Below are 25169 nucleotides of genomic sequence, written 5' to 3' on the forward strand. Positions count from 1 at the left end.
TATGAATTGTTTCCTCCTCTAGTCCATAAACCCACTGTGGGCAGGGAATGTGACTGTTGTACTGTTGTGTTGTACTCTCCCAAATACTTATTACAGTGCTCTGTGCACAGTAAGTGCTTAATAAATATTACTGACTGATACAACAGGATGGGGCAGCTAAAAATTACTGAATAAGTAGATAAATTTATTTATGATGATGATTGGTGACTGTGGTATTTATTAAGCACTTACTATGTGCCAGGCACTGTACTAAGCACTGAGGTGGATACAAGCAACTAGTGTTTGATACAGTCCCTGTCCCACATGGGGCTCACAGTATCAATCCCCATCTTACAGATGAAGTAACTGAGGCACAAAGAGTGAAGGGACTGCCCAAGGTCACAGAGCAGACAAATGGTAGAGCCAGAATTAGAACCCATTACCTATTGACACCAAGGCCCATGCTCTATCCACTTTGCCATTCTGTTTCTCAGGAAGTATGTAAATTTATATACTTATGAGGTATATAAATGTACATAAAGAAACATAGATATAAAGGGATAATCAGTAAAAAGCATTTACAGTTTTCATTGAATACTTAGTCTCAGAGCACTGTAATAAGTACTTGGGAGAGTACAGTAAACAGATAATCTCTGCTCTCAAAAAGCTGAAAATCTAACACAAGAGACAGACACTAAAATGTCACAAATAGTGGGAATCTAATTCTATAATTTTCTCCAAAGAGCTTATGTACAGTGCTCTGCAAACAGTGGGCATTCAATAAACATTACTGATTCATTTGGAAATTCTAAAGAAAGGTTAGAACCTCAATTTGGTTAGAGAAAAAATAAAAGAAGGCAAACTATATCATTACTGTTAATGTCACCAAAATTAAGACACCCATGTGACATTCACATAACTCTCTCCTCTTACATATTCATGAAACTTCACTAAATAAAAATGGCTCACAAGTGACATTCCAGACAGTGTTCCTCAGAATTTCATGAGCAATGACTACAATAAAGTCCTTCTTTCCGAAAATTAATCAATCATTACCTATAAAAGTTATTGCACCCATTCTCAAAGGCTCTTACTCACCCCAAATAAGGGTCAAAACACTTGACAATCTAGAGAAAATAATGGCTAAAGCCAGAGTTGGCAGAAGACTAGGGACATCTCTGTCTCTTTCGTTGTTTCTCATGGAAATACAAATGCTGTTAAGGGAGAAAATATAAATCTTTCCTATTGATTACAAAATATTGGTTCCAACTCATTCCATGCAATTACCAGTGGGATTGCCACACTTAGTCCAAGGCAGAATGCAGGAATGCCTCCTCTGACTTTTTCTGATAATTACAAATAGAAGGAAAGACTGACTTCGATTGTCCATCTAGTCAGATGGTGACGTGCCATTTAGAATGGAGGGAAGAGTGTTTGATTAAAAAGCTGTGGATAATAATGATGGCAGTTATTAAGCACTTACTGTGTGCAAAGCACTGTTCTAAGCACTGGGGATGACATGATAATAACCGTGGTATTTGTTTAACCATTTACTATGTGCTAAGCACCATACTATGTGTTGGGTCAAAAAGAATATAATCACGTCAAACACAGTCCTGATCCCACATGGGGTTCACAGTCAAAATGGGAGGAGAGCAGATATATATTTAATTTCCATTTTGCAAGTGAGGAAACTGAGGCACCAAGATTCTGAATGGCTTGCCCAAGATCAGACAGCATGCAAATGGTGGATCCTGGAGCAGAACCCAGGCTTCATTCAGACTCTGAGGTCTGTATTTTTTTTCACTTAGCCATGTTGTTTCTTAGCCAATCATTCTTTTTCACATCTCAAGCATCTTCTCTAGAAGTTTCAGTCTATGAACATCGTTACAATTTAGCAGCTAAATGAGAGTGTTCATTAATTCTGATTCACTTCTAGTGTACTGCGTAGAAATTCATCTCTTTTCAGTTTTACCTTTATGACATCATTAAAATCCACCTTTCCTTTCCATACAAACTGTCACTACGCTGAATCCAAGCACTTATCCTATACCACCTGACCACTGCTTCAGCCTCCTTGCTGATCTCCCTGCCTCCTGTCTTTACTCAATCCAGTCCATACTTCACTCTACTGCCAGGATCATTTTTCTGCAAAAACGCTCAGTCCATGTTTCCTCACTCTTCAGAAACCTCCAGTGATAGCCCACCCACTTCTGCATCAAGCAAAAACTACTTACTATTGGCTTTAAAGCACTCAATCACCCCCTCCTATTTTGCCTCACTGATTTCCTATCACAACCTAGTACCTTCTCTTCACTCCCCTAATAGCAACCTACTCACTGTACCTCTATCTCATCTATCTTGCTGCTGACCCTTTGCCCATGTGCTGCCTCTGGGCCGGAACTCCGTCCCTCTTCATATCTGACAATTACTCTCCCCACCTTCATAGCCTTACTAAAATTACATCTCTTCCAAGAGGACTTCCCTAAGCCCTCATTTCCCCTATTTCTTCTCCCTTTTACATCACCCAAACACTTGTATTTGTGCCCTATAAGCACGTATTCCCTTCAAGGCCCTGCTGAGAGCTCACCTCCTCCAGAAGGCCTTCCCAGACTGAGCCCCTTCCTTCCTTTCCCCCTCATCCCCCTCTCCATCCCCCCATCTTACCTCCTTCCCTTCCCCACAGCACCTGTATATATGTATATATGTTTGTACATATTTATTACTCTATTTATTTATTTTACTTGTACATATCTATCCTATTTATTTTACTTTGTTAGTATGTTTGGTTTTGTTCTCTGTCTCCCCCTTTTAGACTGTGAGCCCACTGTTGGGTAGGGACTGTCTCTATATGTTGCCAATTTGTACTTCCCAAGCGCTTAGTACAGTGCTCTGCACACAGTAAGCGCTCAATAAATACGATTGATGATGATGATGACGATTTATTCGCTCCACCCTCAGTTCTTACAGCACTTATGCACCTATCCTTGAGCCCACAGTTGGGTAGGGACTGTCTCTCTATGTTGCCAACTTGTACTTCCCTAGCGCTTAGTACAGTGCTCTGCACACAGTAGGTGCTCAATAAATACGATTTATTGATTGATTGATTGATTTAATGCTCACCTCCCCTTCTAGACTGTCAGCTCCTTGTGGGCAGGGAATGTGTGATTGGTCTATGTAGGCCTAATAGAGCAACCATTTTTGTTCAAATGTTTTAAGATAAGCTTTCCATAATTGCGGGTGAGTATTCTGCAGGACCCTAATCGACTGGTTCTGAAGATCAGAAACATTAATCTGAACTGATAGCCTCAATTGAATTGAATCTGATTCGGTTTTATTTAAGAACTTTTACAGAGTGAGTTTCCATTAACCCGCTAGGTGGCAGGATTTATTTAGAAACTATAGAAATTCTGATTGGTTCATTCATTCATTCAATCTTATTTATTGAGCACTTACTGAGTGCAGAGCACTGTACTAAGCGCTTGGGAAGTACAATTCAGCAACAGATAGAGGCCTATCACTGTACACAACGGGCTCACAGCCTTGAAGGGGGGAGACAGACTTCAAAACAAGTCAGAAGACATCAATAGCATCATTATAAATAAATGGAATTATAGATATATACACATTAATAAAAATGAAGCATAATTATAAATATGTACATATATACACAAGTGCTGTGGGGCAGGGAGGAGGGTCGAGCAAAGGGAGCGAGTTTGGGAGATGGGGAAGGGAGGGGGAAGCAGAGGGAAAGGCGGGGCTTAGTCTGGTTCTATACCCATCCACCAATTAATTCATTCAACCAGTAGTATTAATTGAGCGCTTACTGTGTGCAAAGCACTGTACTAAGCGCTTGAGAAGTACAAGTCGGCAACATATAGAGACGGTCCCTACCCTACAACGGGCTCACAGTCTAGAGGAGGGAGACAGACAACAACACAAAACATGTAGACAGGTGTTAATACCATCAGAATAAATAGAATTATAGCTATATACACATCACTAATAAAATAGAGTAGTAAATAAGTGCGAGTAAAATAAATAGAGCAATAAATCTGTACAAATATATACAAGTGCTGTGGGGAGGGGAAGGAGTTAGGGCAGAGGGGGGATGGGGAGGAGGAGAGGAAAAGGGGGCTCAGTGTGGGAAGGCCTCCTGGAGGAGGTGAGCACCAGTGAATGCATGCCTCTGAAGTGTTTCCATCTCTTTCTAGATCACTGTATTCCATATGAAGAGCAGTGTGCTTAGTGGATAGAGCACAGGCTTACGAGTCAGAGGTCATGGGCTCTAACCCCGTCTCTGCCACTTGTTTGCTGTGTGACTTTGGGCAAGTCACTTAACTTCTCTGGGCCTCAGTTACCTCATCTGGAAAATGGGGACTAAGACTGTGAGCCCCACGTGGGACAACCTGATTAGCTGGTATCTACCCCAGGGCCTAGAATAGTTCTTGACACATAGTAAGTGCTTAACAAATACCATCGTCATCATCATCAACATTACTACTTAACATACCTGACATTTTCCTTGAAACTAATCATCAGTGCATTGACTGTCTCATTCTGCCAATTTGTAATTTTTGTACTAAAGCAGATAAATTGAAGCAAAACAATTGTGTCTAGTTCATGCTGATCTATTACATAACCGTGAAAATGGGCAATGACAATAAATATTTTAGCTTTCACTTGGAGGGGTCCTGAGGATTTGTTCTTCATTTGAAGACTAACTCAATTACAAAGCAATTCACACCATTTGGCCAATTATTTGAATAATGGTTTTATCCAATAGATTTATCCAATTCTTCAAGACCTAGTCATAAGGACTCAAGGGATGTTTTTGCTGAGTCAGATGAATGATCTATTATGGTTGCCCATTTCTCCCTGTAACAAGCCTAAATTTTTAAACAGTGGTCTTAAACATACTCCATCAGTGCTTTCCTTCCTAATTATTCATTCTTTTCTCCCACTACATGCCATCTTGTAATCATTCAATCGCATGTCAATTGTATTTATTGAGCGCTTACTGTGTGCAGAGCACTGCACTAAGCACCTGGAAAGAACAATTTGGCAATAAATAGAGAAAATCCCTACCCAGCAACGGGCTCACAGTCTAGAAGGGGGGAGACAGACAACAAAAAAATAACAAAGAAAGTATCAATAGCATCAATATAAATAAGTAGAATTATAGATCTATACACATCATTAATTAAATAAATAGAATGATAAATATGTACATATATACACAAGTGTTATGGGGTGGGGAGATGGGTAGAGCAGAGGGAGGGAGTAGGGGCGATGGGGAGGGGAGGAGGAGCAGAGGAAAAGGGGGGCTCAGTCCAGGAAGGCCTCCTGAAGGAGGTGAGCATTGCTCTCAAGCTTACTTGGTTTATTTATCTGGTTCTCACCTCTCCTGCTGCTAATCACTTCCTCCCACATTTCCATGAATTATAGTCATTTTGAACTATGAACTGTTTATCTGGCAAAGTCCTCCAATACTACTGGATAAGTGACTATATTATTTTGCCACATTACCCATTTTCTAAATGGCTTAAATTACAGAGTCACTGGCCTAGAAACAAGGGGAGGAGCCAGAGAAGAGGGAGGTGGACATTCTGTTATCACCACCCCTATATCTCCTGAAGTGTCTCAGTGTTTACCTCCCACCCCCTGCCTCCCCTTGGGTGGCAGTGGCAACACAATCAATCAATCAATCGTATTTATTGAGCACTTACTATGTGCAGGGCACTGTACTAAGCGCTTGGGAAGTACAAATTGGCAACACATAGAGACAGTCCCTACCCAACAGTGGGCTCACAGTCTAAAAGGGGGAGATAGAGAACAGAACCAAACATACCAACAAAATAAAATAAATAGGATAGAAATGTACAAGTAAAATAAATAAATAAATAAATAAATAAATAGAGTAATAAATATGTACAACCATATATACATATATACAGGTGCAATACAGGACCCCTAGGTCCCCCTGGAGCCTCCTCTCTGTCCTCTGGAGGGGTGTGGACCATGGCAGAAGACAAAATACATCCCACTGAGGAGCTGGGATGCAGCATTTTGTAGATCACAGGGATTCATTCATTCATTCAATCAAATTTATTGAACGCTTACTGTGTGCACAGCATGGTACTAAGTGCTTGAAAAGTACAATACAGCAATAAAGAGAGACAATCCCTGCCCATAATGGGCTCACAGTCTAGATAGAGAGGGGAGACAGACATCCATACAAGTAAACAGGCATCAATATAAATAAATGAAATTATCAATATATACATATATGCATAAAGAGCTATGGGGCGGGGAGGGGGAGGAAGAGCAAAGGGATTGAGGTGTGGTGATGCAGAAGGGAGTGGGAACTGAAGAAGAGTGGGGCTTAGTCTGGAAAGGCCTCTTGAAGGAGGTGCCTCTTCAGTAGGTCTTTGAAGGAGGGAAGAGTTATTGTCTGGTGGATTTGAGGAGAAAGGGTATTCCAGGACAGGGGTAGGACATGGGCCAGGGGTCGGTGGTGAGACAGGTGAGACAGAGGTACAGTGAGAAGGTTAGCACCAGAGGAGCGGAGTGTGCCGGATGGGATGAAGGAGAGAAGGAAGTTGAGGTAGGATGGGGAAAGGTGATGGAGAACTTTAAAGCCAATAGTGAGGAGTGTTTGTTTGAAAAGGAGGTTGATAGGCAACTCCTGGAGATTTTTGAGGAGGGCGGTGACGTGCCCTGAATGATTCTGTAGAAAGATAATCTGGGCAGCAGAGTGAAGTATGGACTGAAGTGGGGAGAGGCAGGAGGTTGGGAGGTCAGAAAGGAGGCTGATGCAGTAATCTAGGCAGGAGAGGATGTGTGACTGTACTGTAATGGTGGCAGTTTGGATGGAGAGGAAAGGGCAGATCTTGGCGATTTTGTGAAGGTGAGACTGGCAGGCATTGGTAACAGACTGGATATGTGGGTTGAATGAGATTAGGGATAAGTCCCCTTTCACACCCCAAAGGAGCCAGAATGCAGATGTTCTGTAGCCAATAAAAATGGCAGACCTGTAACTTCTTCCCACTAGAGAAGCAGCATGGTCTAGTGGAAAGAGTACAATCCTGGAAGCCGGAGGACGTGGGTTCTAATCCCGGGTCTGCCACATGCCTGCAGTGTGACCTTGGGTAAATCACTTAACCTCTATGGACCTCACTTCCCTCATCTGTAAAATGGAATTAAGAGTGAGCTCTCCAAGTGGGTCAGAGACTGTGTTGACCTGATTAAGTTGTATTTACCGTAGCGCTTTCAACAGTGCTTGGCAAATAGTAAGTGCTTAACAAGCATCATTATTATTATTGTTAAAGGGAAGAACAATTTTATTTTAGTAACAGTTGTCCCAATCAATCAGATTCTGTCTGCAGGAACCAATCACGTCATAAATCAATCCCTTCTACTGCGTGGAGTGGATCAAATATGGACACCGAGACACACCCATAAAGCAAGAAAAAGTATCTTAGGCAATTTGCACCCTTATCATGTATCTCCTCACAACTTTCTTCCTGCATTCAAGTCCCTTCCACTTAAAATTTGATACACCAGAGTGTCCTTAACGTCATTGCTCTCGTGAAATCATATCTACTCTAGTCAGTGGATAGTATTTATTGAGCACTTATTGTGTACAGAGAACTATATTAAGCACTTGGGGAGTACACTACAGTTGGTAGATATGAAACCTGCCTTCTAGAAATTTAAAATTTAATGGACGTGTTTACAATCTAGTGGCCTTTCATAATTAATCTCTTATCTTCTCTAGATATATTCCCTGTCATTGCAAAATGCTCTGCCATTTTAAGCACTATACTCATAATGTATTAGGGTGTGATAGTTGTCGTCTTTATCGTCCTTGACCTTTCCTTCTACATATAAAACTTCCCCCTCTACAAATTCATTATAGATTGTTCATCCATTGATTCATCCACATTTATGTAAAAATGAATCCAACTGACTTACTTCTACTGATACTTTTCAGTTTTAACAACTTCCTTTGAGTGCAAACAAAATATGCTGACCATCCTCTTTCCATTTTGTTTTTTTTTAATGAATCACCTCCAAGGTTCAGTGGGCTCCCACATCCCAATTTTGTGGGATTTGGTGATTTTACATGCCAGTAATGTAATGTATCCATGCTCTTCATGTTTATAAAAAATAATATCATATCTTCCCTGAATCACTACTGGTCTAGAGTGAAGAGTCATAATTCTTGCCATCAATCCTGTTCCAGAACCTTCTCCATTCCCCAGATCACTTGGTTTGCCCTTCTCTGGGCATTTTCCAGCTCTATTAAGAAAAGAGTTTGATTAAGAATTATTCCCTTAAATATTTAATTAAGAAAATATTTGAGGCCCATTTTTTGTCATGTTAATTAGTCTTCCATTTACCAGGAGACTCACAAAATCTAGACTGTAATCTCACTGTGGGCAGGGAATGTGTTGGCTTATTTTTATATTATACTCTCCCAAGTGCTTAGGAACAGTGCTTTGCAGACAGTTAGCACATAACAAATACGATTGAGTGAATGAATAAGCCTCAGAACACAATACACCTTGGAAAATGCAAACCACTCCTAAACAGGAGAACTGTACATCCACTCAATAAGTCAAAATTGTTTCCCACTCTTGCTGACAGTTACACTTTCTTTCAGGGATCAAAGTATGATGAATTCTAATATCTGTGTCAAATGGTTTAAATAATTCAAAGCTGACCCTCCTTTAATATTTAAAGAGAAAGCTACATTATTCATATTTTTAGACTGACCTAACACAATTCTTCTTAGCTGTAAACCAAGTACTTTGGGAGAAATAGGTCTTGCAGATCACTATGGAACCAGTTATTGAATGAGCACGTATATACTGCATGTACTGTTACAATGCCCTAAAGGGTCTCAATTTGCTGCACTGCTAAATAAAATAATTTTAGAGGAATACACAAATGGCATAAATGTATTCATTATGTACTAGTAAGTAGTAATAATATTTATGAAGCACTTGTTGTGGGCAAAGCATTTTTTCAAGTGCTGGGAAAGAGTTCCCCAGGTAAAAGTTAGACGTAGCGATTTCTGTGACATTATCTGATACTCATTATCATTTATTTTTTGCCCTTGTGACAGTTAATTGCACAAACTATCAAAATATAATGACAGTTGGCATCTAATAATAATAATGATGGCATTTGTTAAGCGCTTACTATGTGCAAAGCACTGTTCTAAGCACTTAACTTTAAATGAGAGACCTTACAGCAAAGGTGCAGAACTTTTTAATTGATTGCTATTTACACTCAGTGTAAACTATTTTCCTAATGTGTATGCCTTCCAAATATTATTTCAAGTGAATCTTCTCACATTTACATTCTTAGATTTTAACATTAATTTGTTAGTCAGCAAAGATTATGTTACTTTAATTTATGCTTGTAAATATATTTTAAATATCCTCGATGTAAGCATTTTCAGAAAATAGTGAATTCAAAATTTAGTCCACCTGCAAAAGAACTTTGCCACAAACTTCTTTTTATTGTTTTTCCAGTCACATACTCTTAAAAAATGGTCTCCTTGCAGCCTAACACAGAGCCCCCACAAACCTAAATGCCCATGAAAGCTGGAAAATAGCCAATTGAAAGGAGAGTCAGAATTTTATTGGCCAACCTCCTAATTTCCTTCACAGGCTGAAAATACTTGGAGTCAACTAAAGAGTGAGCCATAATCTAATAAAAGGATGACATGTGAATTTCACTAGAGGTTTCTTGGGATATTCCATAAGGATATAAAAATAGAACAAAATCAAAAGTGCTGGGGGGGAGACCATAAGGCAGTATTTAGTTATCCTGTGAAATTTAAGTATTCTGGTAAATGCTTCATTATCCATTGCAAAAGAAAACAGCTAGAAAAAAGAAAACTCAATATTTGAAGTGGGGTTTTCTACCAAGGCTTTAATCATTTTGTTCCAAGTAGCATGTTCTTAATCAGCCAATAAAATTAACTCCGAGGACTAATAGTGATGCTCTATTTTAAAACCACAACTACATGGATTAAAATCAAACCATACTGTGAATCAATCAGCATATTAAAAGATGATCGGCTATGCCTATTCTTTGCTCTTTTTCTTGTATGCATTTCACATGTAAATTTCTTCACCTTCAAATAAACTCAAGCCCTCCGGAACATCAACTATTTTATGACTATATTCATTATGAATTTTCACAGCTGAAATGCAGTTTGCAAAAGAAATTCACTAATTCCAACATTTTCTATATTCCATTCCAAAATCCACGTATTTTAAGTCATCATAGCCATGTAATTTTGCAAGTTGTGCATCCGCTAAATACTTGTCTGAATCTATCATCTTTCAGAAATACAATGAAAATGTTTCGATATTGGCTTCTTGTGACTAGCTGTATTAATAACAATTACTTCCTTTTCCATTGTTAACATACTTTGTGAACCAAGTATTTCATGAACTGCAAACTAAAGTAATTCTAAGGCATTTAATGAGAAAGTGCTTCCAAGTAAACAAGCAGTATATTTTGGGAACTGCTTCTTTTTCATTGCTTTAGAAACCCATGGAGACAATCAGCCATTGGTTTTCATGCCCTTGGATTCCTTCTGCATTATAAACAGAAAGTAGTGAGAAGCAGCATGGCTCAGTGGAAGGAGCCCAGGCTTGGGAGTCAGAGGTCATGGGTTCTAATCCCGGTTCTGCCACATGTCTGCTGTGTGGCCTTGGGCAAGTCACTTCACTTCTCTGAGCCTCAGTTACCTCATCTGTCAAATGGGGATTAGGACTGTGAGCCCCATGTGGGGCAACCTGATCACCTTGTATCCCCCCAGCACTTAGAACAGTGCTTTGCACGTAATAAGCGCTTAACAAATAATCATAATAATAATAATAATGATGACATTTATTAAGCGCTTACTATGTGCAAAGCACTGTTCTAAGTGCTGGGGAGGTGACAAGATGATCAGGTTGTCCCACGGGGGGCTCACAGTCTTAATCCCCGTTTTACAGATGAGGGAACTGAGGCACAGAGAAGTGAAGTTACTTGCCCAAAGTCACACAGCTGACAATTGGTGGAGTCGGGATTTGAACCCATGACCTCTGACTCCAAAGCCCAGGCTCTTTTCCACTGAACCACGCTGCTTTGGGGGCCGGGGAGGAAGGCTCAAGGAGGGAAGGAGGCCCTTGGGGACTGCTACTCCTCGTCGGTGTCCTGCCCCAAGCCCCGGGATGTGAGATCTCCAAGTAAGGCTCCCACCAAGCAGCATTGCTCAGTGGAAAGAGCACGGGCTTTGGAGTCAGAGGTCATGGGTTCAAATCCCGGCTCTGCCAGCTGTGTGCCTTTGGGCAAGTCACTTCACTTCTCTGGGCCTCAGTTCCCTCATCTGCAAAATGGGGATTAAGACTGTGAGCCCCCAGGGGGACAAGCTGACCACCAGTGCTTAGTACAGTGATTTGAACACAGTAAGCACTTAATAAATGCCATCATCATCATCATCAAGCCCCAGGCCCCACTGAGCACAGTCTGGGCTTCCAGGAGAGGGATTCCCCTCTGTGCAGTGAGTCATTATTATTATTATTAGTGTCCACTAAATTTCCTATATACCATGGATGAAAAGATCTCATTCTTTCTCAATACACCAAAACCCAAGGCAACTAGCTTTAGTTCATTCTAAACCTCAGGGTTTTTCAGGTTAAGAAAAGGTTGGCCAGAAGAGAGGTGCAGTTCTTCATGGAATTCCTGCAGGCATTTGGCCTCCCTGAAACAGGGAAAAGTTTGCCATCCCCTCCATTCTGCCTGACATCATTATAGGATACTTGTGCATGAATTATAATTTAATATAATGTAATAATAATAATGCTGTATAAGTGCTTACTAGGTGCCAGGCACTGGTCAGTGATGTGAAATGAAAGGCTGTTGGACCTCAGAACCAAAGATGCAGAACTAAGAGGGGTGACCCCTATCCTCCCTTTCTCAGAGCCACCATTTTTCCCTCCCCAAATCCTATTTAACCTACTTGCTACAATTTATCAGGATTGGTACTCTAAACCCCTACTGTCTCTACCCTCTGCAACATTGCTTTGTCCTGCCATCCTCTTTGAGTCTACACCCAAAATAGTGGCCTTATTTGAGTATCACCCAAAGCCAGACCTGCCTACTGTAAGAACTTCATCATGTCACATACTAACTGGTTGCCCAGTCACCCACTTATAAAGGTAGAGCTTACTACTTTGGCCTAATGTATCAATAAATAATAATAATAACTAATAAATAATGATGGCATTTGTTAAGCGCTTACTACGTTCAAAGCACTGTTCTAAGTGCTGTGGAGGATATAAGGTGACCAGGTTGTCCCACGTGGGGCTCACAGTCTTAACCCTTATTTTACAGATGAGGTAACTGAGGCCCAGAGAAGTTAAGTGACCTGCCCAAGGTCACACAGCTGACAATTGGCAGAGCTGGGATTTGAACCCATGGCCTCTGACTCCCAAGCCCGGGCTCTTTCCATTGAGCCACGCTGCTTTGTACCATTAAATTTAGAAATAAAGTACAGCTTAATTCAACCAGAGGGAATAAGAGTCCTCACTTTGGTGGTGAATTGATTCATTCAGGCCTCTAAAGTCTACCTAGTAAATTTCATTATCTGATGCACTCATTAACCTCAATAAGTGATGCTAGTCTCTAAAAGTCTTCTCCCACTAGGCCGGGAGTGCTCAAGATTCATTAGGAACTATACTTATTCAATGAATAATACCATAAGCTCCTTGTGTGCAGGGATCATATCTACCAACTCGAACTGTATACTTCACAACCATGATTCCAAATATCCTTCACCACCCCTCCATTCTAGCCCCTCTCTGACCCAGGTCCACATCATGCACATACTCCTAACATACATTGCCATTCAAACATATGGAAAATTCAGAATTGGGCAGTCCTTATCGGGCGGAAGGGAGAAGAGGAAGTAAAATAGTTGACAAAAGAACACAGCTCCTAAGTGCTTTTCATCTTTTCTGATATTTCCTCTTGGAATTCCAATCATCTGCCCCAGGGCAGGTATATCCTATGTGTTAACACTCAATGTTATGTAAAGCCCAAGAATTCATCCAGCATTACCCTATTTTACAATCACCCTAAGGATCATTCAATCATACTTACTGAATGCCTATTCAATATTATGCTTATTGTGTGCAGAGCGCTGTACCAAATGCTTGGGAGAGTACAACAAAATATTATAAAAGACACACCCCTGCCTATAGTGAGCTTACAGTCCAGTATAGCATTTCATGCCTTACCCTATAAGTCCAACTCTCATGATGGGTTGGCCAACATTATGGGTTAGTTCCTCCCCTCTTCACTAGTGCTCAGTGCTCTGCACACAATAAGCATTCAATAAATACTATTGATTGACTGATGACTCCCCCAACCAGGGCTGAGGCTATACATTAAAAATAAATAGATCTTGGAAGACCCTCTACCCACAGGTTTTTTTTTCAGATTTTCAAGACATAGAAGAGGTCCTCTTCCTTAGCTGAGATTTGGATATTAATGAGTCTTGCCTCAATTTTCAAGAAAGCAAATTAATTTTAAAGAAATAAGAACACCCCAGTGAAGAATAGATCAATGTTGTTCAGAGGTGTTTAGAAGAACTTAGTCTGTTACAAGTTCTTTACAGTAAGCAAAGTGCTGTTTAAGTGAAATGGACAAATCATTACTAAAGTAAAAAAAAATGTCTCAGTCAGCAAGACCAACTTTCTACATTCTCCTGTAGAGACTCACAATCACACTACAACTCTTAATTTATTGTTGAGATCTTCCACTTTGGATTGTTCTAGCAAAGATTAAACAATGGTTCACTGTTTAACCATATGTATAGCACTTAATGGAATTTCATATTGTTTGTCAAAAGCTTATGGAACAGATTCCAATTTATAATATATGAATCTTTGGCAAAACACACCTTCTAATAGGGACATTTGCAATTCAGCCACAATTTCAGAAAACATAAGAACACAACCCCACTGCATCATGGGGTACAGCAGTATCTGCCATGATAGCCATACCCCATATACAATTTTGAAGTAACCCTAATAGTCCATGAGCCCCCAGTTGACACACTGTTGACTAAGCCATTCATAGTTTGCTTAGTACAGTGCTCTGCACACAGTAAGCGTTCAATAAATATGATTGAATGAATGAACGGTTTGTCAATAATGTAAACCCTGGAGATTTCAGAATGTGTGAAGCACATTGTTCAAAATACAGATTTAATAGAGCGAGTGCCAGTTTTACACTTACCTTTCCACAACATCCTCTCCATTCCAGCAAGTAGAGCTGTCTCGCATCACCAGGTCCCCATCACATAATCTTTCAGCTATTGAGGCATAAAACGTTCTGGATCTTTTCATGTAGCTGATGAATTCCCTATAAATTAATGAAAGTGATCAATGGCAGCACACTTATTTCGGTATTTACAGCTTTCATTGATTTGCCATGTTAAATAATTTCATCCTCCACAAGCCATCCAAGTTCCTATTATTTTTCCACTGCAGACATTAGATCATCATACAAAGACCTCACGCTCCTACTCTTCTGCTCTTAACACAAAGCCAGCTGCTCCTTATAAGATATGGAATTGTGTGTATTTTAATCTGCACGTTGTAAGTACTTAAATAATGCATTAGAAGCAAAGAAGCAGTGTGGCTCAATGGAAAGTGCACGGGCTTTGGAGTCAGAGGTCATGGGTTCAAATTCTGGCTCTGCCCATTGTCAGCTGTGTGACTTTGGGCAAGTCATAGAGAAGCAGCGTGGCTCAGTGGAAAGAGCACGGGCTTTGGAGTCAGAGGTCATGGGTTCAAATCCCGGCTCCACCCCAAGTCTGCTGTGTGACCTTGGGCAAGTCACTTAACTTCTCTGAGCCTCAGTTACCTCATCCGTAAAAATGGGGATTAAGACTGTGAGCCCCACGTGGGACAACTTGATCACATTGTATCCCCCCCAGTGCTTAGAACAATGCCTTGCACATAGTAAGTGCTTAACAAATGCCATCATTATTTAACTTCTCTGTGCCTCAGTTACCTCATCTGTAAAATGGGGATTAAGACTGTGAGCCCCACGAGGGACAGCCTGATCACGTTGTAACCTCCCCAGCACTTAGAACCGTGCTTTGCACATGGTAAGCACTTAATAAATGCCATCATTATTATTATCAGAAGCATTTATTGGTTGAAAGGAAACTAGAGATGGAAAGTTCATATTTACCCTGAATGGTCAGACTATATTTTAATAATTTCATAATTGTACCAGGCTATAAGAGAATCAGACAACAATGATAATTTTCAAATACTTCTACTGGATAAAAGGTAACTATATACGCTTTATGATAATGCTTACTATAATCCTTTGGGAAGAATGCCAGTCTTGTTTATTCTAGCAACTGCTCTGGAAAAATCAAATTCATTTCAGCTGAGGCTTCTCCTCTCTGTTATGTTTAGCACAACTTGCCCAGGTTGGGCAAGTGTTTGAAAGCTAACCTTCAATGACCTTCCCTTTATCAAGTGCTGGTTCTCCCCATTAACTTAAATCTGTTTCCTCTTCGACTAAAGGAATTGGAGGGCTGATTCCTGGGTAAAGGTTGAGAATTGCTTTTTGCCAAAAGGTCACTGTGGTCTTGTAGAACCACGCTTTCCTAACTACTGCATTTTCTCACCACATCTCAGGCTGTGTTTCCAGGAATTTAGAGCAACCTGTCTCATTTATTTCTCTTTTTTTTCAGTCCCTTCCAAAATCTTATTATTTTTCCATGTTCCTTAATATCTTGGTCCTTCAAATACACTGTACATACATATTACATTATATGATTCTTTGACTTGTTATGATATGCATTATTTTGTAACTATACTAACAGAGACATCCCACAGACATGCTGAAAATGCCATAAGGAATACTTATCTATAAAAAGAAAAAAAATCAAATGTAATACTCCTTTCCAAGCAAGTCTGGCATTTTAGAGGAAAAATTAGTCATGAAGGAAAAACAAAGTAATTATTATTCAACCAATGATATTTTTTGAGTGCTCACTCTGTGCACAGCACTGTACTAAGCATGTAGCAGAGTCCAATGCAACAGAGTTGGTAGATGAGTTCTTTGCCCACAAAAAGCTCACCATATAGAGGGGGAGACAGACATGAAAATAAGTTATGAATATATACAAACGTTTAGAGGTCTTAAAAGCTGCGGATTTAAATGCATAGACAACACAGAAGGGAGAGGGAGTAGAAAAATAAGGGTTTCATCAGTGAAGGCTTCTTGGAGGGATGAGATGTTGATAAGACTGTCAAGATAAGGAGAAAAGTAGTCGGTTATATAAGAAGGGGAAGGGAATTTGAGGCCAGAGCAAAGACACGGGCAAGTTGTTAGTGGTGAGATAGATGCTTCTAGAGAAGCAGCATGGCTAAGTGGAAAGAGCACGGGCTTGGGAGTCAGAGGTCATGGGTTCTAATCCAGGCTCTGCCACTTGTCAGCTGTGTGACTTTGGGCAAGTCACTTAACTTCTCTGGGCCTCAGTTACCTCATCTGTAAAATGGGGATTAAGACTGTGAGCCCATGTGGGACAACCTGATTACCCTGTAGCCCTCCCAGCACTTAGAACAGTGCATGACACATAGTCAGTGCTTAACAAATGCCATTAGTATTATTATCATTATTATTATTATTATCATGTACAGTGAGTAGGTTGGTGTTAGAGGATTAGAGGACCGCAGTATGTGGGGTGGGAGTTAGTAAGAAAGGTGGGATGGGGAGAGCTGGTTGAATGCTTTATAAACCAATGTTTTAAGGAGTTTCTGTTTGATAGAGAGGTGGGTTAGCAACCACTCGAGGTACTTTTTTTTTTTTTTAACGGTTTTTAGAAAAATGATCCAGTCATCACAGTGAAGTATGGACTGGCCTGGTTGGAGGGAGGTCAGAGAGGAGGCTCTAGACTGTAACCTCATTGAGGGCAGGGGACATGTCTGTTCATTTTTATACTGTACTCTCCTAAAAGCTTATTACATTAGTCTGCACACAGTAAGCACTTAATCAATACGATTGACTAAGGCTGATAAAGCAGTCAAGGCGTCAGAGAAGCAGCATGGTACAGTGGATAGAGCAGGGGCCTAGGAGTTAGAAGGTCAAGGGTTTTAATCCTAGCTCCACCACATGTCTGCTATGGGACATTGAGCAAATCATTTCACTTCTCTGTGCCTCAGTTACTTCATCTGTAAAATGGGGATTGAGACAGACTGTCCCATGGGGAACAGGGACTGTGTCCAACCCGGTTTGCTTGTATCCACCCCAGTGTTCAGTACAATGCCAGGAACGTAGTAAATGCCTAACAAATACCCTAATTATAATTATGTGATAAGTGCTTTGGTCAGTGTGGTAGCAGTTTGGATAGAGAGAAAGGGTGCATTTTGGTGGGATTGTGAAGATAGAATTGACAGGATTTAGTGATACTGAATAAGTGATTTGAATAGAAAGATGGGGATGATATCAAGGTTATGGGTTTGCGAGATAGGGAGATGGTATTGTCCACTGGGATGGGAAATACAGTGGGAGGAAAAGGTTTGGGTGAGAAAATGAGTTATATCTTAGACATGTTAAATTCCAGTTGTCAATGGGACATCTAGGAAGAGATGTCCCACTGGCAGAAGAGAATGAGAGACTGCAAAGAAGGAAAGAAGTCAGGGCTGTATCCAGGACTGTGCCTTAAACAGCTCCCACAGTTAGAGAATGGGAGGTAGAGGCAGAATTATCTATTTGGATCTGGATCTGAGATGTCTGGAATGCAGGTGCCCTCATTCAATCATGTTAATTCATTCATTCAAGCATATTTATTGAGTGCTTACTGTGTGCAGAGCACTGTACTAAGTGCCTGGGAAGCACAAATTGGCAACATATAGAAACGGTCCCTGATTGAGCATTTATTGTTTCCAGACCACTGTACTAGGTGCTAAATTGTTACATCATCCAAGAGCTAATTCACATCATTGTGGGGACTAATGAAATTTAGTTCAAATTAGTCATTTGGGGATATTCTTTCAATAACCAAATTAGTATTCATTAGAGGGCTTTGTTTTTTTAGAGTAAAAATTAAACAAGGGTTTAATTTCCAAGCTCCCCATGGAATGAGAAGCTCACTTCCAAGATCATCCCTTTCTCTCTATACAGAAATGTTGTTGATTTGAAAAAAAATATGTTCCAGACATAGAGGAAGGCTCTGGACCAGATATCAGAGGGAAAAATTGAAATTCCAATTTCAAAGAGGATTTTCTTTACTGTTTTGCAGAAGCAGCATGGACTAGTGGAAAGAGCACTGGCCTGTGATTTGGAGGCCCTGGTTTCTAATTCTGACTTGGCCACTTTCCTACTATGTGGACTTGGGCAAGTCATGACTTGACTGTGCCTTAGTTCCCTCTTCTATTAAACAGAGAGTCAATATCGGTTCTCCCTAATTTTTGGCTTCTCTGTTTTTCTGAAGGTTTACACCATAACTACAAGGGGCAAGAAATTTTTCAAGTCGTAAACAAATTTATAATATCTGGTTGTGCCTCAAGGGTCTTAAAAATGTCCAGCTGGAAAGCCAAATATATAGGGGATTTGAGACAAGCAGTTTTGTTGCAGTGCAGTAACTGAAACGTTCTAGGTTGAGCTATCGAGAACAAGGAATTTCTATAGAAACTATGTCATCCTGATTGGCCTGGGTGGCTAACTAGGGGACAGGTGTGGTCCAGGGGCCTTGTTGGCACCTTTTGTCCATTGTTTAAGTTGTGACCAGTCTTTCTGGAGTCTGGGGGGTTAATGTAGGCTCCCTTGGGTATCAGGGAAAAGGGAAACAAGGGAGGGATATGTGGCAAAACCCGAATTTCTACCTGTTTCTATTAAATGTATAGTAATAGTAATGGTATTTTTAAATGCTTACTATGCGCCAAGACTCACGTTTACCGTGCAGAAGAAGGCAATGGTGAATCACTTCCATATTTTTGTCAAGAAAACTCTATGGATACACTTCCAGAACGATTGCAGTTGCAGGTGAGGTGTTCTGGAAGAGATGTGTCCATGGCATCGCTATGGGTCAGAGGCTACTTGACGGCATAAGACAAGACTATGAGCCAGGCACTGTTTGTTGGATACAAACAAATCAGTTTGGACACAGTCCCTGTCCCCCATGGGGCTCCTAATCTTAATCCCCCTTTCACAGATGAAATACCTGAGGCAGAGTAAAGCTTTGTGACCTGCCCAAGGTCACTGAGCACATACAAGATGGAGCTGCAATTGGAACCCAGGTCCTTCTGACTCCTAGGCCTGTTCTCTACTGATGAGGCCATGCTGCTTCTCTAGGTGTATGTGTTGATAAGACTTCCTAGGACAGATTCAGAGGTGAAACTAGTGGCATGTGGTACCCAAAGCTGAATATGAACATTTTAGGCGGAGATCCAGCAAGTTCAGTCCAAAAAATCAAATTTTCTATTTAAAGATTATCTTCTAAAAATGTGCCTGCATTATGCAGACTGTGCCAAAGGATTGTTTTTTGTTCAGGGTAGCAGCTAGAAGGTAAGAAGAGACCTCGAGGTAACACTGGCAACTTCCCAGAGGTGACTAGGAGAGGAAGCCAAAATGGTGACTAAATGTGATGTGAAAAAACAAAGTAAAAGAGTGACCCAGGGAGGGTTGACAGGCAAAATAGGCAGTCTGTCCTTTCCCCTGAAGACCCCTCACCACCAACCCTTGTCAATTTTCAGGAGTGCTGGGAAAGGAGGATAACATTATTCCTGGAGGAATGAATTTCTGAGTCTAACTTGATATTCACCTAACCCTCAGCCCCACAGAACATAAGCACATATATGTCCCTTCTCTCCTTCTACAGCCTAGCCAGCACCCTCCGCTCCCCTGCTGCTAACCTCCTCACTGTACCTCATTCTTGCCTGTCCCGCCGTTGACCCCCGGCCCACATCCTTCCCCTGGCCTAGAATGCCCTTCCTCCACACATCCGCCCAGCTAGCTCTCTTCCTCCCTTCAAAGCCCTACCGAGAGCTTACCTCCTCCAGGAGGCCTTCCCAGACTGAGCCTCCTTTTTCCTCTCTTCCTCCCCATCCCCTCTGCCCTACCTCCTTCCCTTCCCCACCGCCCTTGTGTATATTTGTACAGATTTATTACTTTATTTTACTTGTACATATTTTCTATTTATTTTACTAATGATGTGCATATAGCCTTAATTCTATTTGTTCTGATGATTTCGTCACCTGTATACATGTTTTGTTTTGTTGTCTGTCTCCGCCTTCTAGACTGTGAGCCCGTTGCTGGGTAGGGACCGTCTCTATATGTTGCCGACTTGTACTTCCCAAGTGCTTAATACAGTGCTCTGCACACAGTAAGTGCTTAATAAATACGATTGAATGCATGAATGAATTTTCATGTCTGTCTCCCACCTCTAGGCTGTAAGCTCCTTGTGGGCTGGGGACTTGTTTACCAACTCTGTTAAATTGTACTACCCCAAACACTTAGTACAGCACTCAAATATCACTGAGTGCTTATACAAATATCCAAGGTTTCAGCTAAAGCAGTGTGGGAGAAGATGGACAAGAGGAAGACAGCAATCAGCACCTGAAGAATCTGCTTCTACCCTTAGCTGAGAACTGAAGACCCAAAGAGAAAGACATGGAATTATAGACAGTAGGAAAATGAAAGCACAATTTGATGAAAACACAATCATTCTTCCAGTTTCAGAAATATCCTCTCTGCCTAAGTGCAAGAATATTGTGGAGATATATGGGAGAGGCAGTGTTGCATAGAAGATGAAGCACGGGCCTAGGAGTCAGAAGGTCATGGGTTCTAATCCTGACTCTGCCACTTGTCTGCTCTGTGCCTCAGTTACCTCATCTGTAAAATGGGGATTGAGACTGTGCGCCCCACATGTGACAGGAACTGTGTCCAATTTCTGCCCTACCCTCTTCCCCTCCTCACAGCACTTGTATATATTTGTACAAATTTATTACTCTATTATATTAATGATGTACATATAGCTATAATTCTATTTATTCTGATGATACTGACACCGGTCTACTTGTTTTGTTTTGTTGTCTGTCTCTCCCTTCTAGACTGTGAGCCCATTGTTAGGTACAGACCATCTCTATATGTTGCTGATTTGTACTTCCCAAGCACTTAGTACAGTGCAGTGCACACAGTAAGCTCTCAATAAATACGATTAAATGAACAAATTTGCTTATATCCACCCAGCACTTAGTGCAGTGCCTGGCACATAGTAAGGACTTAATAAATACCATTATTATTATTATTATTACTATTATTATTATTATTATCTACTCTAATAATCATTTTCTGTTAGGGAAACAAGACATTTTCACTCCTCAAAAATATAATCAGTTAAATGAACTACCCCTATTCACTTCCTCAGGGAAGTATAACAGAATTTCCTAAATTATGTAAATACATTTTTACTCCTCTCAGTATGCAAAACCATTCAAATTTACCGTTGTCACAGTTCTATGTGTAAGGAGAACTTCATAATATTATCTTATGAATTTTTTTTCATTTGGGTTGTTGTATGCAGGTGAAATGTTCCACCCAGCTCTATGAAAAAAGAACTAAATTGCATTTTCAAATCTGACTGCAAGAAGTGTGACAACTAAGAGAAGGTTAAAAGGAGAAACAAATGATGTGTCTTTACAGAAACACAACTGCAACAAGGAGCCTTGCTTGAGAATACAATGACAGATCAGAGTAGAAGAACTGTCTTGTAAAGCTTGGGAAAACAGCCAAAGCAGGAGAGAATCCTGAAGAACTATCTAAAGAACTGTTTTCTCCTAATAGCCATTTCAGTACTTCCACGTGAATTGAGAACCTGTGTTCTCACCTTCTAACCACACTGTACTATGTATGTAATTTTACATTCTGCTGCTTTCTTTACGGTACCTTACTTTAACATTTCCCATCCTGGCTATATTACATACTCCATGAGGGCAGGGATTATGTCTACTAGCCCTGTATTCTCCCAGATGCTAATTCCTATACTCTGAATAAAGTTAACATTCAATAAATACTATTGGTTCATTTATTTTCTTGGGTAGAATGTGGCTATGAGCACTAAAAGGATACTGGATGCAGGTGATCGAAAACTAGAATCATTAATCCATCATACATATATTGAGTGCTGTGTGCAAAATACGAGATTAATTGCTTGGAAGAGTACAATATAAGAATAAAATAGTTCCCTGCCTACAATAAAGTTACAGTCGAGAGGCAGAGATGGGCATTAATATAAAGTACAGACATGCATACAAGTGCTATGGAGCTGAGGGAGGGGTGAATAAAGGGTGCAAATGTAAATGTCGCAAGAGCGACACAAAAGAATGTGAGAGAAGCCATGGTGACCTATTTGTAGTAGGACAATCATTCAAAATCCATTCATTCAATCGTATTTATTGAGCACTCAGTGTGTGCAGAGCACTGTATTAAGCACTTGGAAAGTACAATTTGGCAACAAATAGAGACAATCCCTACCCAATAACAGGCTCACAGTCTAGAAGATGGGCTCATAGTCTAGAGATGGTGGGGAAGAAGACCACTTCTTCAATACAAAAATGTTTTTCTGATCTAAAAAGAATAGGAAATAAATCATTCCTTATCTGGATTCTGGGCTGAATTTTTGGCAATACTACTTAGCTTACTTGACTTTCAGTAAAGCCCTTAACTGGAATGCCCTCCCTCTGCCCCTCCGCCAAGCTAGCTCTCTTCCTCCCTTCAAGACCCTGCTGAGAGCTCACCTCCTCCAGGAGGCCTTCCCAGACTGAGCCCCTTCCTTCCTCTCCCCCTCGTCCCCCTCTCCATCCCCCCATCTTACCTCCTTCCCTTCCCCACAGCACCTGTATATATGTATATATGGTTGTACATATTTATTACTCTATTTATTTATTTATTTATTTATTTTACTTGTACATTTCTTTCCTATTTATTTTATTTTGTTGGTATGTTTGGTTCTGTTCTCTGTCTCCCCCTTTTAGACTGTGAGCCCACTGTTGGGTAGGGACTGTCTCTATGTGTTGCCAATTTGTACTTCCCAAGCGCTTAGTACAGTGCTCTGCACATAGTAAGTGCTCAATAAATACGATTGATTGATTGATTGATTGATTAACACCTATGCTAATAATAACTAATATCACTTTGATACTCATCCCATCCTCACAGTACTTAGTATTGTACTCTATTATTTCCCTATCTGTAATAATAATAATAATGATAATTATGGTATTTGTTAAGCACTTACTATGTCCCAAGCACTGGTCTAAGCAGCACTGGAATTGATACAAGGTAATCAGGTTATCCCAAGTGGAGCTCACAGCCTTAATCTCCATTTTACAGAGGCACAGAGAAGTTGAGTGGCTTGCCCAAGATTAAAGAGAAGAAAAGTGGCAGAGTCTGGATTAGAACCCATGTCGTTTGGCTCCCAAGCCCATGATCTTTCCACTAAAACACACTGCTTCTTTAATCTATTTAATCTATTTCATCTGTTTTATCTAATCTATTTTAATCTATTTAATCTATTTTCTCCCCCTGTAGACTCTAACCTCCTGTGAACAGGGATCATATCTACAAACTCTGTTGTATGGTACTTTGCCAAGCTATCAGTACAAGTGGTCTGCAAACAGCCAGCTCTCAATAAATAGCATTGTTTGAAAATACAAAGTCTTTTCATTTATCAACCACTTACTAAATTCTAACTGCTGGGGTAGAAACAAGGTTATAAGACCAAAACACAGTCCCTCATCTGTAATCTGTTTTCTTTCCATTTTCACAAAGATGCCTAGTCCTGGTGAGGTTAAGTGACATGGCCAAGGGCACAAATTATGCCAGTGTGGATATGGCAAAAATAGTTCTCAAATCCGGGACTCTCATCAGAATCGCCTCACTGCTGGTCCCATCCTCTCAGCCATGCCATCTCCCCTAGATTGTTGAACTCTTTCTCACACAAGTATTGTGACATCCCCAAATAATATCAGTAAGAGTTCTAGGACAGAGCTGTGGCAAAGTATGCATCCCTGAATTACATAATATGTACACTTTTATTTTTATCTTTAATATGTTTATACCTGTTTATACACACATGTGAATTCCAAACCAAAGGATTTGGTATACTTTTTTTTCCTTCTAATCGTTTTACGAGATTGTTTTTAAATTTGCAATATTAAATTAAAATCTTAAAAATATGAATGAATCAAAACTTTAGTGAAAAAAGACATCCTGAACACAGCTTGATTTAATAAGCTATTGCTATAAGTACTATTATTTTAAAGGACCTATAAGCAAAAGTACTTTGGTTCTACATGTGATCATCATCATCATCATCATCATCAATCATATTTATTGAGCGCTTACTATGTGCAGAGCACTGTACTAAGCGCTTGGGAAGTACAAATTGGCAACATATAGAGACAGTCCCTACCCAACAGTGGGCTCACAGTCTAAAAGGGGGAGACAGAGAACAAAACCAAACATACCAACAAAATAAAATAAATAGAATAGATATGTACAAGTAAAATAAATAAATAGAGTAATAAATATGTACAAACATATATACATATATACAGGTGCTGTGGGGAAGGGAAGGATCTGAACTAATTGAATTGAACTAATATATCTATTAAATGGAAGGGCTTTTAAAGTAAGGTAAAATTCCAAAACACTCATCTCATTCCCATTCTTACCGAGATATTTTTTTCAAACTTCTGGATTTGTCATTCTTTGATGCTTTCAGAGGCAGAGAACTGGAATAGGCCAGGAACAGTAAGCACCAATCAGAACAAAGAGGGAGTAAAAGCAGGAATTCAGGCAAATTGGAAAGAAATGAGAAACAAAAGAAAAAGGTAAAAATTATTTGACAGGAAAAGGCATTCAAGCACATGCATAGGATAAAACCAGAAATTAAATGGTGGTGGTCGGGCTTGAGGGGGATGGGGGAGGAGTAGCTTAAAAAAGGACAAAGTCCCATTACCAGTGTCTGTGCATGAAAGAAAAGAGATGCCAGAAATTTATGATTGAAACTTTTTTTTTCAAAATCTGCAAAATAAAAGTACATGAGAGGTCATGGGTTCTGATCTTGACTCCACCACTTGTGTGCT

At 40.2% G+C, this 25169-nt stretch overlaps 1 protein-coding gene across 1 annotated transcript in view; it reads right to left on the minus strand.

Moving 5' to 3' along the window:
- The window catches only part of LOC119926909 (glypican-5-like), a 931977-nt gene that overhangs the window by 575708 nt on the left and 331100 nt on the right, over positions 1–25169 (minus strand). Inside the window, exons 5-6 of the mRNA XM_038745374.1 lie at positions 24756–24815; positions 14293–14418 (exon numbers count right to left, since the gene is read on the minus strand). Of these exons, the coding sequence (XP_038601302.1) occupies positions 14293–14418; positions 24756–24815 (186 nt within the window). The remainder of the gene's footprint in view (positions 1–14292; positions 14419–24755; positions 24816–25169) is intronic.

Source organism: Tachyglossus aculeatus, chromosome 1 (genome assembly GCF_015852505.1).
Source record: "Tachyglossus aculeatus isolate mTacAcu1 chromosome 1, mTacAcu1.pri, whole genome shotgun sequence".
NCBI lineage: Eukaryota > Metazoa > Chordata > Mammalia > Monotremata > Tachyglossidae > Tachyglossus > Tachyglossus aculeatus.